Below are 21518 nucleotides of genomic sequence, written 5' to 3' on the forward strand. Positions count from 1 at the left end.
TAAAGGAGAGAAAATCCCTACAAAGTGCGAGAATCGCTGGTTGTCACCAGGGTCAGCAGAGCTAGTGCTCCCATTGGAAGATTCTACCGCTATTCCTGTTTTGTGGACAACCCAAAATGCTGTTTTTCTTTTACTTCTTCTTTTGATGATAATGGTAAACATAACAAACGTAACAAAAACTAAAAAAAAATTACCATTTGTCACACTTTAGCTCAAATATGCTGGAAACCACAGCAGAAAGAACAAAAAGTCAGCAAAAAGATTAGAACTCGTGAGAAATACAAAAGATAGTAAAAAAAAAAGCATAAATACCTCCTTAATAATAAGTTCAATATAAGCTCAAATTATTGGGATAAAAGTCATACAAATCCAAATCTAATTAGTCCACTATGCACAGAAGGATAAGCACAGTAGTATACTTCACTCCCGGAGCTGACAGACTGCTGGATACATAGATGACAGATCTTTATACAGCCACAAATTCTGAAACAGGGATAAGAAAACCATGCAGTGCAGTGCATCAATATGTTATCAAACTGTGACAACTTTTGTCAGGGCTCCAGGTATGACCAGAGGTATGTGAACTGACGCAGGGAAACGCAGGCTTCAGATATGTTATAAACAATATAATTTATTAATACTAACAATACAAAACGCAGTGCAATACTAAAACATAAACACAGTGCAAATTAACCAAACCAAACCACCCACAGATAACAATACATACAATGCAAGCGTAGTCAGGCAGGCCGGGTCAATAACAATCGGGCAGGTAGGAACAGGAGGAGCAGGCAGAGAGTAGTCAGGTCACGAGCCGGGTACAGCAACTAACGGGCAGGGAGGTACAGGGGGTCAGGCAGAGAATGGTCGGGGTCACAAGCCAGGGATCAAACAGGAGAGGACAGCAGAGGTCAGGATCAGGCAGGGTAGGCAACGAGTAAGTCAGGCAGGAACAGGAATGCAGGTAACAAGATACAGGGGCCCATGCAAAAACACACACCAAGGCACAGACTGCAGGTCTGGCCATCCCTTAAATACACCTCCGTAATCAGCTTCAGGTGTTTGGCTGACTGCAGGGTTGAGTCTCTGATTGCTGAGAGCACCCGCTGGCCATCCCTGGTACTGCAGCCCACAAGGCAGGTGAGTCCCACCATTATTCGCAAGTCCATTCCTGACAACTTTATTCAAAAGCAATATCCATTCACATTAACAACTTGGAGGTGACGTTTGGAAATAACACTTAGAACCACCCCAGATAGATGTAAAACTGTCCTCCCTTGTACCAGGATGAGTGATTTAGCAACTGGGGTTGAAATAAACAGGGCCTGCACAGAGATGGAAACAGATAACATCCTCATTACTGAGTAATGGGTTAGCCCACCAGCAAGACATCTACTTCCAAGTATCGTCTCCTAGACCACAACTTTCAATAATGCAATCCTCTTTGTCATGCCTAATAGAAGGGGACTGTTGCTGGCATAAATTTTTTATATAAAATTAATTTAGCTAAATACTTTTTGCCACTAAATCACAAGTCTCGTAACTGTAGTGAATATAACTGCTTCTATCACATACCTATCTCTAGGTGGAACAGTGAAACTTGATTCTAAGCTACAATAACATCAATACTGTTACTAATTAAAGATGTGCCATTGGGAAAGACAAACATAGGAATAATATGTAAAGGCTATAAAGAGTTTTATATCAGTTGTTAGGCTAAATACAAAATAGTGTGTAGATTACCTAATTTAGTTCATTGGGTGTATTTAACTTATAGATCCAGCATGTTTCCTAATTATAGAGTTTCACAAAATCTTTCAGAATGTGGAAGGTTACAAGAAATAGTCTCTGTAGAAAAAATGTTCAGATCCTCTGCACTTTTGCTATGATTATAAGCAAAGTGTCAAAGAACTTTGTTCCAGTGAACCACGTTTGATATATCTACTGTGCCTGGAGACACCTTGCCGAGGGGCTAAACTGCTGCTCAGTAATGATATCACTGGCTGTTTCCATCTCTAAACTGGTCTTGTTTCGTTCAACCCGAGCCACTGAAACTCTCACCACTCCCCATAAAAAAGGGGAAGACAGCTTTGCATTTATCTGAGTTCGTTCCCACCTCTCCATCCAAATGTTACTTCCAAGCAGGGGCGGACTGACCATTTGGAAACTCGGGCACTGTCCGAGGGCCCGGGGTCAGTAGGCTTTTTTGAGTTTGGGCAAGGACACAGGGGCCCCATGATCCCCTATTGCCCGGGGGCCCCATGAGTTGTCAGTCCGCCCCTGCTTCCAAGTGTTCAGTATGAGTGGATTTTGCTTTTTATTAAAGCTATCATGGTTTCAATGTGTGCTATACTGTGTTTTTCTCACCCTGAGTTTGTTTGTGTATAACAATCTGTCATCTCTGTATCAAGCAGCCTGTCATCTTCCAGAGTGAAGTATACTATTGTGCTTATCATGCTGTGCACAGCAGACCTATTGAACTTGGATTTATCAGACTTTGGTCTGGTTTACTTGAGCCTGTGTTGAGTTTGTTATTAACGTCTTGACGTCGGCCGCACACATATACTGTATGCGGCCGCTCAGTGGGTTGGCCTTAACTTCAAGCAGCCGCATACATGCAGCCCTGTAAAAACTACTTGCCATGCTGGTAGCTGGTGGTGATCAATAAGCTTCCGATGCATACCTGCAATTGTGAACTTAATGATCATGTGACCCCTGTGACAGCCACATCACAGAAGTCACATAACCCGAAGGAGGCGATTGGAGTTATTGTGTGTTCTTTTTACTATAGTTTCTTTCTCACAAGGTCTAATATTAGACATGAAAGATATACTTCACTTCATGGGAGTCAGGGGGCTTCCACCAAGGGAAGGGATTCTCTCCATGGGATAAATCTTCTCCTTTCTGCAGCTAGGTCTGGACCAGTTTTAGGCTCTCAGCACTATCAAGAGTCACGTTTCTGCTCTCTCTATTCTGTATCAGAGACCATTGGCCTCTTACTCTTAAGACCCTAGTACAGGGGATGTCCCATGCAGATTCCCCTGATCTGTTCCCCAGTGACTCCAAGAGACCTGAATTCTGGTTCTCTGTGCACTTCAGAGCCCACCATTTTAACCAGTTTAGAAACATTCCTCTCTCTATGTGCACCCAGAAGGTGGCCTTTCTTGTAGCCATCACCTCTGTGAGGAGATGTCTGAACTGGTGGCAATGTCCTGAAAGAAACCCTGTGTAGTTTTGCATAGAAACAAGGTGGTGTTGAGGCCCAAGACCTCCTTCTTGCATAAGGTAGTATCTGCCTTTCACCTCAATCAGGACATGGTTTTTCTGTCCCTCTGTTCATCTCCAGTTCTCCATAACAAAATGTCTTTCCACCGTCTGGATGTGCTACTGACCGTAAGCCTCTGCTTCTTTCAGAAAAACTGATTCCCTTTTTGTAACTCTTGATGAACTCCATAAAGGTCCATTGGACTCTCTTTGCAATATCTTTTGATAGCTCAGGCAGACAATTAGGCAAACGTATGGTCTCAAACATTAGATTTCACCCTTTCCTGTCAAGGTCCACTCTACTAGATCTGTGAGTGCTTCTTGGGCTTTATGGCATCAAGCAACTGATTACAGGACTTGCAAGGCTGTCACCTGGTCTTCTGTTCCAACATTCCCTCACAGGTGCTACCAGGTAGATGTTTTGCGCTCACCTGATGCCATCTTCAGACATAAGGTCCTTCTGGTGACTATCTGAGCTGCAGGCAGTCCTCAGCTCTCTATTACTTTCTTGAGCCTAACAGTGTTTGTTGCATTTCGGACCCCTCAGTTGAACTGCTTTAGACTTCCCGAAGGTTAAAGACTTCCTGTGTCCCTCAATGAATGAAAAAGAAAATGGCATTTTTGTACTCATCATAACCGATTGCCGGCCACCCATGGTACATTTACTGCGAGCAGGCGGCAGCTCTAGGCTATGCGACGTACTAGGGGCTCGTTACCCAATCATAGTGATTAGCCCACAGGTATCACTTTGTACCTGGAATCCTGTACCATGTGATTAGCTGTAGCCAAGCACAGCATCACAATAGTAAGCAAGCTGTCATGAATGAAATCCAATCAGGACAGGTAAAACTATTGCTTATAACAATGATCATCACTGTTATAAGCAATAATAGTGTTAAAAAAATATCCCTGATCACTCCCCCAGTTTAGTATAGTGTCACTATGGTGACACTGAACTGCTCTAATGACAGTACGTATGAAAAAATAGGAAAAAAAGGCTAAATAAAAAAAATGTTTAAAACATTAAATTTTTTTTTTTTTTTTTTTTTTTTTACATACTGTCACCAGTCAACATACCTGATAACCACCACAGAAGTCATCTCATGATGTACTGTACTGGTGACAGGAAGTAAAAAAAAGTGAAAAAAAAATAATTTGATTTAATTTCCAAAACATTGTGACAAAAAATTGCAACTTTGACTGTCTACTTTCCATAAAGAGGTCATTGGGAGGTATTTGTACTGTCCTGACATTTTAAAAGAAATTAGATCAGCCATCAGTACATCTGGATGTTTGTAGACTCTATAACTCTATAATGTACACTGATTTTGGGTTATTTTGTATATGTTTTTTATTTCTTTTTCGGTGGTGGTGTGGTGGCTGTAGGTGGTGGGTATTTTTAGGTTATTTTTTTTTATATTTACTTTATATTTTACTTCTCGGCCTAAATATATGCAGAAAGACTTGCAAAGTTTTATAACAGCAACTAAGAAAAACACATTTTTTTAATTCAGTATTTTTTTGTTTATATAGCAAAATTAAAAAACAGTGGTGATTAAATACCTCCAAAGGAAAGCTCTATTTGTGTGAAAAAATGATCTAAACTTAATTTGGATACAGTGTTGCATGACAGAGCAATTGCCAGTTAAAGCAGTGCAGTGCTGAACACCAAAAAATGGCCCAGTCATGAAGGGGGTAAAACCTTCTCGAGGTCAAGTGAATAAAATCTTTTTCTTGGAGTCCTTCGGGGCACACTGGCCCCATTCCTCTAGGTTTATGATCATGCTCTCAGTACTGGTTTATTAAAAAAAACAAAGGCATGCTGGTAGTAGAACGGGTTATCCTGGGCTGGCCTACAATTATTTTGTTTGCTGGTGTCCAGCCCCTTGTAGATGGCAGTATTACCCAAAGGTTAAGGACTTCCTGTGTCTCTGCATATACTCCAAGAAAATGATTTTACAGTGAGTACAAAAATCCTATTTACTAAAATTGTATATAATATAATAAAACATCATGCAAATTCTGAAAGGAAAACAACAGAAATAGACATACCGGTAAATATGACATGTTCTTTCATTAGCTCTAGTTATATATTATACTCTTGCCTAGCAAATTTTTAGGAACACTATACCAGGGGCGGACTGACAACTCATGGGGCCCCCGGGCAATAGGGGATCATGGGGCCCCTGTGTCCTTGCCCAAACTCAAAAAAGCCTATGAAAAAGGTACCAGGGGCATCTCATGGGGCCCCCTACTGACCCCGGGCCCTCAGGCAGTGCCCGAGTTTCCAAATGGTCAGTCCACCCCTGCACTATACTAACAGTGAGAAGAGCCTCTTCTCATAGAATCAGTTCTTTGTGGTATGAATTTCACATTCCACAAACATTCGTTTGAGATCCTGGTCCATGTTGACATGATTTCATCACATAATTTATGCAGACTGTACAGCTGCACATGTAAGCCATACATTTCATGTTCTAACACATTCCAAATGTGTTCTATTAGATTCCGGTGAATAGCTTAACATCACTGTGCCCCCGCAGCTCATCCCTCCCTACTCCCGACCTGTATCTGCATGATTTTATGCATTGCCCTGCTATCACATGATCAGCTGATATGATAATTGCAGGAATAAGCAGAGTGTACATGTGTTTCTAATAAACTGTTCTGTAAATGTATAAGAAGCCACATATACACAATTGTGTTGAAATACTGTAATTTGAATATATGTAGTTAGAAACAACTAAACAATCATTTTTAATTGATATACTGTGTGATGGTGAACAGAATATAAATTCAAGATATTTTCTTTTTTTCAGGTCCATGTTGAGTAGTTTATACTTGCCTACCAGTGGAAAAATCTTTGTTAATGGAAGAGATATGCAAACGGAACTTATGGCTATTAGAAAGGAAATGGGTGTTTGTCCACAATATGATGTCCTTTTTGACTATTTAACAGTTAAAGAACATCTTATTTTATTTGGAGCCCTGAAAACACCTTCCTGGACCAAGAACAAACTCGAAAGAGAAGTTGAACAGTCAGTATAATTCAATTGATTTAAGCATTTAATCACAGTATAGATAAACAATTCTGGTATGCACCAAAAAGCTTTAACTAGACATTTTTGTACTTTCAGGAGTTTGTTGTAGAAACGTTCTGCCATTATTATTATTATACAGTATTTATATAGCGCCAAAGGGTATGCTCAGCGCTGTACAGTAGCAAGGGGGACAGAACATGAGACAATACAGTACAATACAATACACGAGGGGTTCGAGGGCCCTGCTCTTTCGAGCTTACAATCTAGGAGGGAGGGGAAGGTGGCACAGGAGGAGGCTATGGGGGATGGAGAGGCGGGAGGAGTGGAGGAGGTTAGTTGTTAGGTGAGGTCGGGTGTTAGGTGAGGTTGGGGTAGGCTTCCCTGAAGAGGAGGGTTTTCAGGGTGCGCCTGAAGGTGAGGAGAGTAGGCGACAGTCTGATGGATTGGGTAGGGAGTTCCAGAGGATGGGGGAAGTCCTGGAGAAGTCCTGCAATCGTGCGTGGGAGGAGGAGACCAGGGAGCTAGAGAGTAGGAGGTCCTGTGAGGAGCAGAGGGCACGGGTAGGGTAGTATTTGGGTATCATGTCAGTTATGTAGTTTGGGGCGGCATTGTGAATGGCTTTGTAGGTCAGAGTTAGCAGTTTGAATTTGATGCATTGGGCAATCGGGAGCCAATGAAGGGATTGGCAGAGGGGGGAGGCAGATGTGGAGCGGTTGGTGAGGTGGATGAGTCTAGCCGCTGAGTTTAGGATCGACTGGAGTGGGGATAGCGCTCTTTTGGGTAGGCCAGTGAGAAGGGAGTTGCAATAGCCCAGGCGTGAGATGATAAGGGAGTGTACGAGTTGTTTGGTGGTGTCTGGGGTGAGGAATGTGCGTATCTTGGAGGTGTTGCGGAGGTGGAGCCTGCAAAATATAGAAAGCAGTTGGATGTGGGGTAGGAAGGAGAGGTGGGAGTCCAGGGTGACACCCAGGACTTTGGCGTGTGGGGTGGGAGAGATGGTGGCGTTGTTAGTAGTGATGGAGACGATGGGGGGGGCACGGGGTGGGGGGAAGACCAGGAGCTCGGTTTTGGATAGGTTGAGTTTGAGGAAATAGATCGACATCCAGTCTGATATGTCGTTTAGGAGGTGGGCGATGCGGGCAGAGAATAAGGGGGTGAGGTGGGGGTGGAGAGGTAAATTTGGGTGTCGTCGGCATAGAGGTGGTAATTGAAGCCGTGGGAGTGAATAAGTTTGCCAAGGGAGGAGGTATAGATGGAGAAGAGGAGGGGCCCAAGGACAGAGCCTTGGGGGACCCCGACAGAGAGGGGGAGGGAGGGGGAGGTGGCAGTGTTGTAGGTGACGCTGAAGGAGCGTTGGGAAAGGTAGGAGGAGAACCAGGAGAGAGCAGCGTCCTTGATGCCAAGGGAGTGCAGTTTGGCAAGGAGGAGAGGGTGGTCAACAGTGTCTGCCATCTTTATGTTCGCTATAAAATCATAACTGGAACCCAAGTTTGCCATTAATAATGACAAAATTTCAGCAAATATGCTGTTATGGAAATTTAACACAGCAGAAGCTAAGAGCCACTTCATTGGCTGGCTATTTGAAAACCAGTAAAGGCATTTTCCCTAATAATACACCATAAAGATTTTTCTTTAGGCTGACTCCTGCAGAGCCTTATTTTTCAGTACCAATTGATAGAGGTTTTTGTAATCTCTTTATTACCCTTTTTCACCTGTCACATCTCTTTAGCAAACCCTAGATAGCAGCTGTAAAATTCTGTTTAAAAATGAACTTTACCCCCAGACATCTGTCCAGATACATATACATCATCATCTCTATCCAAGATGACTGGGTTTTTTTCTGTTGGCTGATAGCTAAATGTGTTATGTTATGGAACAAATATTTCAATCAATTGGGAAATGAGGAATAATGTCATTGTGTTCAGGTAGACTTACCACACAGGAAAAAATTCTTCATATCCCAGAATGTTCCTGGAGTAGATTTCAAGATGTTTGCCTATCTCTAATGTGCAGGTAGGGGATATATTATCCATATCTAATTGTTCTCTGTTTGTGATACAAAAAAAAATAAAATAAAAATATATAAAAGATAAAAATATATCTCCATATTATCTGAAAGTCCTCTTTATAGTCTATGGGTTTCTCACACATATCAGGGGCAGCATGTCTGTTATACAGGTATGAGTTTTATTGTGAAATTCATAACCTGGAAAGGTTAGTATGGCAATATTAACAATAATTATTATTGTTAAAAAAAAGTTATTTCTGAGGCATAATCAGCTATTACCTTTCTTAGGCTTTTAATGTAAGCGTATTAAATAAGCAATTCCTCCTTTTGGCAATAAGATGGGGGCGTGGAGATGCACAACATATATATATATATATATATATATATATATATATATATAATTTTTTTTTTTGGGGAAAGACCCTAGAGAATGAAATGGGGATCATTGCAATTTTTTATGTCATATGGTATTTGCGCAGTGTTTTTTCAAACTCAATTTATTTTGGAGATAATACACTTTTGTGAATTAAAAAAAATAAAACACAATATATACCCCAATTTATCTGGAAATATGAAAGAGGATGCTATGGCGAGTAAATAGATACCAAACATGTCTTGCTTTAAAATTGCGCATGCTCATGGAATGGCGACAAATGACGGTACTTAAAAATCTCCATAGGCAACACTTTAAAAATGTTTACAGATTACCTGTTTAGAGTTACAGAGGAAATTCTAGTGCTAAATTATTGCTCTCACTCTGTTCATGGTGGTACCTCACATGTGTGCTGTGAACATCGTTTAAATATGCATGCGTGACTTACATATGCTTGCGAGCATGGTGGGATGGGGTGCTTTAGATTTTTATTTATTTTTTACACTGTCCCTTTAATTTTTTTAAATCACTTTTAGCCCTATTACAGGCAATGTAAACATTGATTGTAATATAAATATGCATGACATGTCCTATTTAGGAAGAGATCTGTGGTCAAAAAGACCCCAAATCACTTCTTTACCTTTAAAAGCAAAATATTAAAAAAAGCTTTTGCTTTAAAAAAAGAGAAAAAATGTGTTTACTTCTGCCACCTACTGGAAGGAATGTCATGATGTTGCTCTTGTCTTCCATCATGATAGAGGCGATCAAAGCCCAAAGAGTCTTTCATCACCTCCACCTCCAGCAGGCAGGACCACTAGGACCGCTTTCAGAAGAAATCCGGCTGTTTGCCATAACCTGGTAAACCATTTGAAAACTGCAACATTTATATATCTTTCTATTGCTGTCCCTATTTTCTTGAGACTTCTCACCAGTATATGAATTAATGATTTGGGTATGAAACAATATATTACATGTAAAGCTACACATATATGCTGTGTGTATGTATATTATTATTATTATTATTATTATTATACAGTATTTATATAGCGCCAAAGGGTTTGCTCAGCGCTGTACAGTAGCAAGGGGGACAGAACATGAGACAAGACAGTAACAATACAATACACGAGGAGTTCGAGGGCCCTGCTATTTCGAGCTTACAATCTAGGAAGGAGGGGAAGGTGATAAAGGAGGAGATGGCTGTGGGGGATGGAGTGGTGGGAGGAGTGGAGGAGGTTGTTAGGTGAGGTCAGGTGTTAGGTGAGGTTGGGGTAGGCTTCCCTGAAGAGGAGGGTTTTCAGGGTGCGCCTGAAGGGGAGGAGGGTGGGTGACAGTCTGATGGATTGGGGTAGGGAGTTCCAGAGGATGGGGGAAGTCCTAGAGAAGTCCTGCAATCGGGCGTGAGAGGAGGAGACCAGGGAGCTAGAGAGTAGGAGGTCCTGTGAGGAGCGGAGGGCACGGGTAGGGTGGTATTTGGGTATCAGGTCAGTTATGTAGTTTGGGGCGGCGTTGTGAATGGCTTTGTAGGTCAGAGTTAGCAGTTTAAACTTGATGCGTTGGGCAATCGGGAGCCAATGAAGGGATTGGCAGAGGAAGGAGGCAGATGTGGAGCGATTGGTGACGTGGATGAATCTAGCCGCGGAGTTTAGGATCGACTGGAGTGGGGATAGCATTCGTTTGGGTAGGCCAGTGAGAAGGGAATTGCAATAGTCCAGGCGTGAGATGATGAGGGAGTGTACGAGTTGTTTGGTGGTGTCTGGGGTGAGGAATGTGCCTATATATGTGTATATATATATATCTCACAGAAGTGAGTCCACCTGTCACATTTTTGTAAATATTTGACACTAACGAGTCACATGACACCGGGGAGGGAAAATGGCTAATTGGGCCCAATTTGGACATTTTCACTTAGGGGTGTACTCACGTTTGTTGGCAGCAGTTTAGACATTAACGGCTGTGTTTTGAGTTATTTTGAGGGGACATCAGATTTACACTGTTATACAAGCCGTACACTCACTACTTTGTATTGTAGCAAAGTGTCATTTCTTCAGTGTCATCACATGAAAAGATAGAATAAAATATTTACAAAAATGTGAGGGTGTACTCACTTCTGTGAGATACTGTATGAAATATATATATATATATATACTGTATATAGTGGCAGTGCAGTATCTTGCCACTGTGAAAATCAAGGTTATATCCCAGGATTCTCAACCATACAGGTTGAGGGGCTCCAGGCAGTTCTCTTAATGCAGAGGAAACTGGTTTATCAGTTTCCTCTTTGGTTTGTAAAGCCTGTTTTGGGACATGTGGCCTGGAGATTTCTAAGTGATTTGGGAGGGATGAAATCTCCAATCCTGGGTCCATGTTTTGAAAGCAGCCAGCACACTGATTGCACAGGTGTGTGCAGGCTTTTTGTAGAGGCCTAACTATGATTCTGGGCTCCACCCTGGCAGACAGGAGGTCATTGCCAGGAGTCAGGAGGGCTCCACCTAGGAGAGGTGGAAGCCAGAGCAGCAAGGAGCTACGAGCTGTGTGCAAGTGGTTGATAGCTGTGTGCAAAAAGCCATATTTTGGAAGGAGGCTGTGTGCATACAAGGAGTCCAACTGCGGTGTGCTGGGACAAGCCAGTAGTCTGGGAGACCCATATAAATAGAGGTACTGCTAATTAGCAGGGCTGATAAAGCCAAAACCTTGTTTTGTTTGTTTTGATGGTGAACACCCCTGCACGGGAAACACGTTATTGAACTTTCTTTTAAATAAAATTGGTCAAAAAGGCCTTTAAAAAGAAGAAACGAGTTGCTGTGTGCTTTAAAAAAAACTCAACCACTTGATGCTAGTTCCCACAATATATATATATATATATATATATATATATATACATATATACAATATATACTTTACCAGTCTCTGAACCTGACGTTTAGTATTTTTTCGGGTGTATTTACTGGACATGCTTTTCGGGTGTATTTACTGTACATGCTTTTCGGGTGTATTTACTGTATATGTTATTTGTATGTCATTTCACATGAGAAGTAATAAATAAGATTTGTAATGATATCTGTTGGTAGTAATTTTTGGCTATAGCTGCCAAATATACATTATATTGCCAAACTTATTGGGACGCCTGCCTTTACAAGGGCATGAACTTTAATGGCATCCCATTCTTACTCCATAGGGTTCAATATTGAGTTGGCCCACCCTTTGCAGCTGTGACAGCTTCAACTCTTCTGGGAAGGCTTTCCACAAAGTTTAGGAGTGTGTCTATGGGAATTTTTGACCATTCTTCCAGAAGTGCATTTGTGAGGTCAGGCACTGATGTTGGACGAGAAGGCCTGACTCTCAGTCTAATTCATCCCAAAGGTGTTCTATTGGGTTGAGGTCAGGCCAGTCAAGTTCCTCCACCCCAAACTAGCTTATCCATGTCTTTATGGACCTTGCTTTGTGCACTGGTGCACAGTTATGTTGGAACAGGAAGGCGCCATCCCCAAATTGTTCCCACAAAGTTGGAGCATGAAATTGTCCAAAATGTTCTTGGTATGCTGTCAGCTTAAGAGTTTCCTTCACTGGAACTAAGGGGCCAAGTCCAACCTCTGAAAGACAAACCCCACACCATAATCCCCCCCCCAAACTTTACACTTGGCACAATGCAGTCAGGAAAGTACCATTCTCCTGGTAACTACCAAACCCAGACACATCCATCAGACTGCCAGACAGAGAAGCGTGATTAGTCACTTCAGAAAAGACATCGCCACTGCTCTAGAGCCCAGTGGCGGCCTGCTTTACACCACTGCATCTGACGCTTTGCATTGCACTTGGTGATGTAAGGTTTGGATGCAGCTGCTCAGCCATGAAAACCCATTAAATGAAGCTCTCTACTCATTGTTGTGCTAATCTGAAGGCCACACAAAGCTTGGAGATCTTTAGCTATTGACTCTGCAGACAGTTAGCGACTTCTGCTCACTGTGCTCTTCAGCATGCTCTGACCCTGCTCTGTCATTTTCCGTGGCCTACCATTTAGTGGCTGAGTTGCTGTTGTTCCCAGTTGTCTCAATTTTGTTATAATACCACTAACAGTTGACTGTGGAATATTTAGCAGCAAGGAAATTTCACAGATGGACTTATTGGACAGGTGGCAACCTATCACGGGACCATGCTTGAGTTCACCGATCTCCTTAGAGTGACCCATTCTTTCACAAATGTTTGTAGAAGCAGTCTGCATTCCTACGTGCTTGATTTTGTACACCTGTGCCAAAAGTATTGGGACACCCCTCCAAATCATTGAATTCAGGTGTTCCAATCTCCTTCAATATAGTATATGTTCTATTTGTAGATGTTTGGTATTTTTTAATAATTAGGTAGCAGTATGAACTCCTATTTTATTAATTTTTGATATTATGTATTGTGGTAAACTAACATTGAGTAGATAGGAATGTATGCAGGTTGTGAAATACTGTATAATACTAACAAAGTGGGCATAAGGTTTTTTTGTTTTTTTTTTAATCTGGGAGTTAATTACTAATATAAGGGTACTATTATACAATTCTGAAACCCACTACACTCAAACTGGTCTCAGTACCACATTTTATATAATAGAAAACAAAATGTAAAAATGCTCATTGCCAGGAATCAATTAAAAACTGGAACTAGTTTCATAAACCTTTTCTACAATCCTTCCCCAAAGCTCCAATTCTTCTTTTACTACAGATTCCCCAAATAAATTCAAAGAAATATCCACATTAAAAAGTCCACAAAATGTCCACACTATTCAATCTTCCAAACGTGATGAATATCCAATTTGCCACTTCAAGTCCAAGATACCTAAAAAAAAAATTAAACTAAATATAGTGCATTATCTTTTAAATAATATAATAATCTGTGATGTCATGCAAAAACCACTCGTGACAGGAGAAAAAAAAAATATATATAAATGAAATAAATATATCCCAAATTATACAATATTGCAAATAAACAATGTGTATGAAGTGCACCCACCTATATACCCCACTCGTGAGGTTGGTATAGTTCACAAAAACTAAACTCGTGATAAAGTGTATAAATCACTCCAACAAGTGAAATCACAGCAAATCCAACAATACAACTAGTGATTAAGTGCACTAATCCAAAATGGTGCCACCACTCTGGTAGGATAACATGCTATTACCCTCTTACAGCTTGCACAGGCGTTTCAAACACTCCAAAGTGATAATCAACTTTCCTCTTGTGGGAATATCCAATGAAATCCTCCCCGCTCCTCACAGGGCAGAGAAGACAAAACTCAGTGGAGTAAATGAATAATAATACAAAATTTTAATAACTGCTTACATATAGATAGATATAACCGTCCATCCTATTCAGAAACCAACATCAAAGATGGCCACGCTGCTCCTTCCGGTTTTGCGTCTGACGTCACGGTTGGCGCGTTTCGTCACTTCCGACTTTTTCTCGAGGTAAAAATGCTCATTGCTGTCAAGGTTCTACCTTTTCCCAGAGGTTATGTTACTCAATGTGCTGGCATCCATCTTGGATTTCTGCTGAGCATGGTGGGAATCTTTTATGCCTTCAGGTCTCTGAGGTCCATCCCCCAGAGGGGTGTGGCTGAGTACGTATAAGCCTGTGATCCGCACATGCTCTTTGCACTTGTGTCTTGTGTCTTTGTCTTGCTACAGCTCTGTGTATACGCTTGTGACTCTTCTGGTATCTGACTCGGCTTGTGACTAAGACCATTCTCTGTGTTTTCCTTCGATCTGACCTTCCGTTGCTGAACCCGGCCCGTGACCTGTTATTCTCTGTCTACTGTTCTGTACCGTTTTGTCCCGTTGTTGTCGACCCGGCTTGCCTGACTACGCTATTGTCATTCTCACCAGCTACACGCCATTGGCGGCGGCCATTACTGCAGCCGGGGTGTCTTGGGGGCCGCGACCTGGTTCCTGGCTGCGTCAAGTCCATCCCCACCATCAGGGGCCCTGGTGAAGGGCAGCCTGGGACTTAGACTCCGCGCCCTGAGGGACTTCGGTCTGTTGGTGGTGGTTGTCGTCAGCCAGTGCGTTACCCTGCCACTAGGCCTACCTGTCCGTTCCACAGCCCTGCCCTGACAGTTGCCTCACAGGGCAGAGAAGACAAAACTCAGTGGAGTAAATGAATAATAATACAAAATTTTAATAACTGCTTACATATAGATAGATATAACCGTCCATCCTATTCAGAAACCAACATTAAAAATGGCCGCGCTGCTCCTTCTGGTTTTGCGTCTGACCTCACGGACTGACGCGTTTCGGCACTTCCGACTTCTTCTCGAGGTAAAAATGCTAATTGCCAGTAATCGATTAAAAACTGGAACTAGTTGTCCAGACATCATATGTTCTTACATTGACTATTGGGCTGTTGACAAGGATACAGCCAAGTGACAGCAGTAGCTGCTTCAAGGTGATCTTTGCAGCGTCACTCAACAACAGCTTACTGCATCAAGATTATCCCGTGGACCACTGAATGAGATATATAATTTTTAAATTTGAAAAACTTGTAGTGAAAAAGCAACTTTATTACAGGAATAAACAGCATTCAAAAAAACCTCAGTCCGTGAATACATTATACCCATAAGGGCTGTACTTTTAGCCTTGACGTGTAACAAAGACTGCAATGTTTCCACCTGTTTTCAACTAGCTCTGCAGTGCACTCATTTATACAGCTGGCTGACTTTTGTTCAGTTTTTCATCATATCATCGGAATAAAAATTCCCACAATACTATGCAGATTTTCTATTAACACTTGCTTGGAGAACATGCCGTTTTTATGCTTTTAATCTAAGGATTATAAACTGCATGTTGTCGATCTGGGAAGCAGGGGCTTTATTACAGCTGTGGGGAATTAAGCAATTCAAGATTGTACGGGAATTCCTATTCCATTGAATCACCTGTTTATTCTAAACAGTAAAAAACTGCTATGTGGTGGACTTAATGTCATATCATTGATTGCATCATATGCCTTCACATTGAGAATACAAAGAAAGACAGATACATATTCCTAGGGGTGGACTGACAACTCATGGGGCCCCCAGGCAATAGGGGATCATGGGCCCCATGTGTCCTTGCCCAAACTCAAAAAAAGCCTATGAAAAAGGTACCAGGGGCATCTCATGGGGCCCCCTACTGACCCCGGGCCCTCGGGCAGTGCCCGAGTTTCCAAATGGTCAGTCCACCCCTGCATATTCCACTTTTGAATAATATCTGGCTTATCTTATCATTTCAGTAGTGGATCAGTCATTTAGATTACATGTGTTTTTATTTAATTTGTCTGTGTTAACGGTGTTAATGGTAAACGCTTATGACACACATTCCTCTTCATAATTTTATACAATTTATAGCAGCCCAAAGTCAAGGTTTACTAAACCAAAAATTTGTCTAGCGCAAAAAAGAACCCCAAATGCATTATAGTCCTCTTGCGTGTTTTTGAGAAGATAGATAAACCAACAGTTGGTGATAGGTAATCAAGACATCCATAATTAGTAAAACGAGACAAGAGTTCACCCTTTTACAGCCAGATGAAGTCTGTCAGATGTCCACTGCAGCCGATCAAAGCAAGGCTAGTGTGCCACTTCCATTTCATGAACGAAAAGTCACACAAGAATCACTGGCATAACAGTTGAAAGAACTCCAAACCATATTGAAAAATAGTAGTTTTATTACAATAAAACCAAAACAACATGACCACTTACATGTACAATAAACAGAGAGGTGAAACAGCAGCTGGGACTGGTTCCAGAAGCCATATTAAAGCTACTGTTTTCAGTACAGAATGGAGTTCCTTCACCTGGCATACCAGTGATGGTTGGGCAGCTTGTATGTCAGGAAATTAAAGTGGCTGCACACTAGGCTCACTTCTTAATTTTTGATCAGCTGCAGTGGACATCTGACAGACTTCATCTGGCTGTATATGGGTGAACTCTTGTCTGGTATTGCTATTTATGGATGTCTTGATTACCTATCACTACCTGTTGATTTATCTAAATTCTCATCACCACACAAGTGGACTATAATGCATTTGTGGTTGTTTTTTTGCACTGGGACATTTTTTTGGCTTAGTGTGTGTGCAGGCTCAGGCTCCCCAGACATTTACTTCTGCAGGCACTGGCCAGTATGCTTCAAACCTTGACCCTGGAAAAAAATGGTGCTAGTTACAGTTTTTCTTTTATAATCAAGGTTTTATCCAGTGACACTGATTATCATTTTGGGTCTAAAAGTCACACTTCATATTGTTGTTTTGAGCAGAGTAAACCCATCAAACTCCCACCTATAACTGACATATCACAAATGCCTGCTTCTCCTTTTCAGCATTAGAACTAAACCACCTCTGAGATTGATTTTTAATTTTTTTAGCTGAGAAATGCATGTTATAAACATTTAACAAAATGAAAGCGTGACCCCCATCATAAAAAAAAGATACTTGGTCTGGCACAGCAGATTCTAGACTGTATCTTCCTAAGAATAGGACCAAAAGTGTGCAAACGCTCTGCTTAACCTCCCTAGCGGTCTGATTATGTCCATATTTCTGTGCTCAAAGCGGTACATTTTTTTGCATGGAAATATGTATTTTTTTTATTGTAGGCCTGTAATTTGTAGGAATAACTCACTGAAATCTGTCAGAACAAGAGTCTAGTAAACATCCCGGGTATGTTAAAATTTGAAACACAAAATCATAAATTATAATTTAATAAATAATCATAAAAAATAATAATATAATAATAAATTTATTTCAATAATATAATCAAACCAAAAACACTGAAATTTGAAATAGAGCGCAGTTTCCAGGCAGAAAGAACAATAAAAATGCAGGGCACAGGACAAAGTACTCGGGACAAAATGTATGTGAAATGGGTTGATACAGGAATGTTTTACTATGTTATTTTAGTGTGTTGAGTGAATGTCACAATATGTAATTTTCAAATTTCCCACCGTTCCGTCCCCCGTACGTCCCGACGCTCGCAGGGGACTGAACCCAGATGACAGATGCTGGCATCCGCCGGAGAACATTACAGGGGACGCTGCAGGAGGGACATCGCGGGAGCGCAGGACAAGGTAAGTGATCGAGGGATCCCAGAGCAACGCCACATGGTAAGCCCGAGTGTAGCTCGTGGTTACCGCTTGTGGTACTGAAACTTTACCCCGAGCTACACTCGGGAATACCACCAGGGAGGTTAATATCAGTCTATGCGTTCATTAGCATTGGGTGGAGTATTCAAAAGAGGGGGCTACAAAAATGGTTCTTCCCTTAAACAGCCTGGTGTTGATGGACATTGGGCCTTTCCACACAAGATCTAAAAGGTGGTGCAGTAATCAGAAGAAGTAATCCAATACTATCCTATCTACTTTCCTATACATTGTCTGTAAAATGTGAAGTCCCATGGTCTCCATCAAGTAAACACTTTTGGTTACAACATTACAGGAGAAGTAATTGTAAATAAAGAATGACCTTCTTTTGGTCCAGTTCATAAGCACACATTTAAAAAAATCGTAATCCGTATGAGTCTTCTTTCTTCTTCGACCCACACCTGGTCTCTTCTTCATTAAAAAAAAAACATGGTTGGCCAGTATAGGCTTGGGATCGCACCTAACTTCTTAACTGTGTTAGTTAACTTTGTGAATTGAAGCTGCAGTTTCTATTTTTTCCATACTATGTTCTTGGAACCTGTATTTCCATAAGTTTGACAATGCATAAAAAAAGCTTTTTTTGGACAAAGAGGTCAAACCTCTTTTGCTTTGGTTGCATGTCCTTGCATATCTTTCAGTAAAGCACGTTCACCTAAGTTTACTATATGGACCACTCTTATATGTATTCAAAAATGCTCATATCCATTTATTCACTTCTTCTTAAAGGTAAATACGTACAGTTCAGTTATTATTTCCCCATAGCTGAGGTAATTCATATTCTAAGTAGTTTAGTTCCTGTTCCATGATGATTTGTGTGGGCGGTGGTGTCCAAATGAAAATTAAATTGAAATTTTACTTTTGTATAGCGGCAAAATTTATTCTCTCTCTTTTATGTCTGCCTGTTTTAAGGCTAGGTTCACATCTGTGAAGATTGTGGTTGATGCATTTTACAGGTGCATTTTTTTCACATCAGTTTTTGATGCTATTTTTTATGGATTTTGCTTTTTTTGTGTGACTGGTTATCAAGGAACAGGCAGCTAGTAGTCCTCAACAACCAGTAAACAACATGGTTGTTAAGGAGCGGGCGGCCTTGTGTCCTCAACAACCGATGAGTCACCGGCCATCAGTGGGGTTCCCCGCTGACAGCTGAATACTGTATAAATCTATTGCAGGCACCCCACGCAAATAAAAAAAAAAAGTGCCGTGGGGTTCCCCCCAAAATCCAAACCAGATTCTTATCTGAGCATGCAGCCTGGCAGGTCAGGAACCATCCTCCTGAACCACACCAGGCCACATGCCTTCAACATGGGGGGTGCTTTGGGGCAGGAAGCTCCCCCCAAAGCACCTTGTACCCATGTTGACAAGGACAAGGGCCTCTTCCCCACAACCCTGGTCTGTGGTTGTGGGGTTCTGCGGGGGGGGTGAGTTATAGGAATCTGGAAGCCCCTTTAACAAGGGATCCTGACCCCCCCATGTGAATGAGAATGGGGTACATAGTACCCCTACTCATTCACCAAAACCATGTCAAAAGTGCATAAAACACAACAGGTTTTTTATTTAAACTAAATGAAAAACCTGGGACACCATTGGGCAGCCCTGCCCCTTATCTTTGTTAAGAGCTGTCAGGCGGCAGAACTTTACGTCGGGAGAGTAACTATTTTTTTTCTTCGGGTCAGCGTTCCTCACGATTAACGTTGGATCTACTTCAAGAGACAATTTTTTTTTCGTTTGTTTTTTATTAAAGGACTTGCCAAAAACTGTTTTTATTCACTTTTTAAACTTTTTTGGAGAATGATTAGGGGGGCCAGATCATTGTTTTTTTTTTTTTGGCTTTTTGTTTCTTCACTTTTTTGTGTCATACCAATACAAACAAAAGAAATAAACATGAGAATGCCTAAACATTTGTAATTGCAACTATTTTCTGGGTGAAGTGGTGCATTATCTGGGGTGCCAATATTTTTGACTATGACTGTATATATCCTGAGGTAACCAATAGCAATCTATGTGCTAAATACCTCTTTCAAGCTTCTATTTGATTGGACCCTGATACACCCATATTTAGAAAAAACTGGAAACATGATCTCATTATGCAACCCCCCCCCTCCCCTCCCCCTCCACACACACACCTACACCTACCTTTCCTGAATCATGTAGTTCTTCTGCATAAAGAAATGTGTTGCATTTTGAATTTAGCAGTCATCCAATGTTTTAGTCCCATAGTAACAGATACTGTGCAACATGTGGAGAGCAGTGATCCCTCCTCCCTCATCACTGTATTTCAGTGGCACTTCTTACAGCCAGGCCTGTCTTTCTATTTGCACCTGAGCCTGGGGGAAGAGTTAGTAAGAGCCTGTGCATTGCGCTTGTGATGCACTAATCACTGTTGCAGACCTAAATGCAAAAGTGTGTTGAATGCACCTTTTTTTTTAATTATTATTATTGTTCTGGAAATTAACACTCAAATTTTATAGATAGGCAACTCCTATTCAGGGGCGGACTGACAATTCATGGGGCCCCTGGGCAATAGGGGATCATGAGGCCCCTGTGTCCTTGCCCAAACTCAAAAAAGTCTATGAGAAAGGTACCAGGGGCATCTCATGGGGCCCCCTACTGACCCCGGGCCCTCGGGCAGTGCCCGAGTTTCCAAATGGTCAGTCCGCCCCTGATGAGGAGGTACCAGGGGCAGACTGACAACTCATGGGGCCCCTGTGTCCTTGCCCAAACTCAAAAAAGCCTATGAAAAAGGTACCAGGGACATCTCATGGGGCCCCCTACTGACCCCGGGCCTTGGGGCAGTGCCCGAGTTTCCAAATGGTCAGTCCGTCCCTGCTCCTATCTTCATATTGATTAGTGATTCCAAATGAATAAAAAATAGTGCAGTAGGGAACACACAAAAAGATACATTCAACATCTTCCAAATAACTGTTCTGTTTATTCGGCACATTTAAAGTTTTTTATACACATGATTACATCACATTAACCACTTTAGCTCCACCCTCTAGCAGAATTACTGCTACAGGGCGGGCTCACTGCACAAAATCACGTGTACATATACGTGATTTGCACTCCCACCATGATCACGGGCTGGGGGCTCGTGCGTGCATTTCCGCTGACCCGGAGGAGCAGTGATTTGGTGCCCAACCAAACAATCAGTAGATTCAGGCCAGTGATGTTCAGCCTAGATCTGTTGATTAATCCCTGATATTCCTGTATCTGTGTTTACATTTACACAGGTACAGGAAATTATGCATTCTTCTCTCCCTGGGCACATTCCGTTCCAGAGAGAGAAGAAAGCAGATATATGTGAATAAAAGCACTACACAATTACAGTAAAATCACTGATAGGTCACATTTAACCCCCTGATCGCCCCCCCCCCCAGTTAACCCCTTCACTGCCCTGTCACCAGTGTCATTAATACAGTGTACAGATTTTTTTACTGATCACTGTGTTAGTGTCACTGGTGACTTCAGATAGTGTTAGCGTCCCTCCCAGATAGCGTCAGATTGCTCGCCACTACATCAGTCATCACATTTAACCCTTTGATTGCCAGGAACATGCTCACATACACAAACCTTCATTGCCAGTATAGTGTCTGAACTGATCAATATTTGATCAGATCAGCACTATACCAGCATTCACAAAAGTATAGTGTCCCCAAAAACACAGCATTAGCAGGATCAGCCCTGGC

At 41.7% G+C, this 21518-nt stretch overlaps 1 protein-coding gene across 1 annotated transcript in view; it reads left to right on the top strand.

The window, feature by feature from the left end:
- LOC149464696 (ATP-binding cassette sub-family A member 13-like) overlaps nt 1–21518 on the top strand; it is a 594838-nt gene that overhangs the window by 77783 nt on the left and 495537 nt on the right. Inside the window, exon 13 of the mRNA XM_089674212.1 lies at nt 6084–6302. Within this exon, the coding sequence (XP_089530338.1) occupies nt 6084–6302 (219 nt within the window). The remainder of the gene's footprint in view (nt 1–6083; nt 6303–21518) is intronic.

This window comes from Staurois parvus, unplaced genomic scaffold (genome assembly GCF_062004578.1).
Source record: "Staurois parvus isolate SC_StPar_1 unplaced genomic scaffold, SC_StPar_1.0 ptg000148l, whole genome shotgun sequence".
NCBI lineage: Eukaryota > Metazoa > Chordata > Amphibia > Anura > Ranidae > Staurois > Staurois parvus.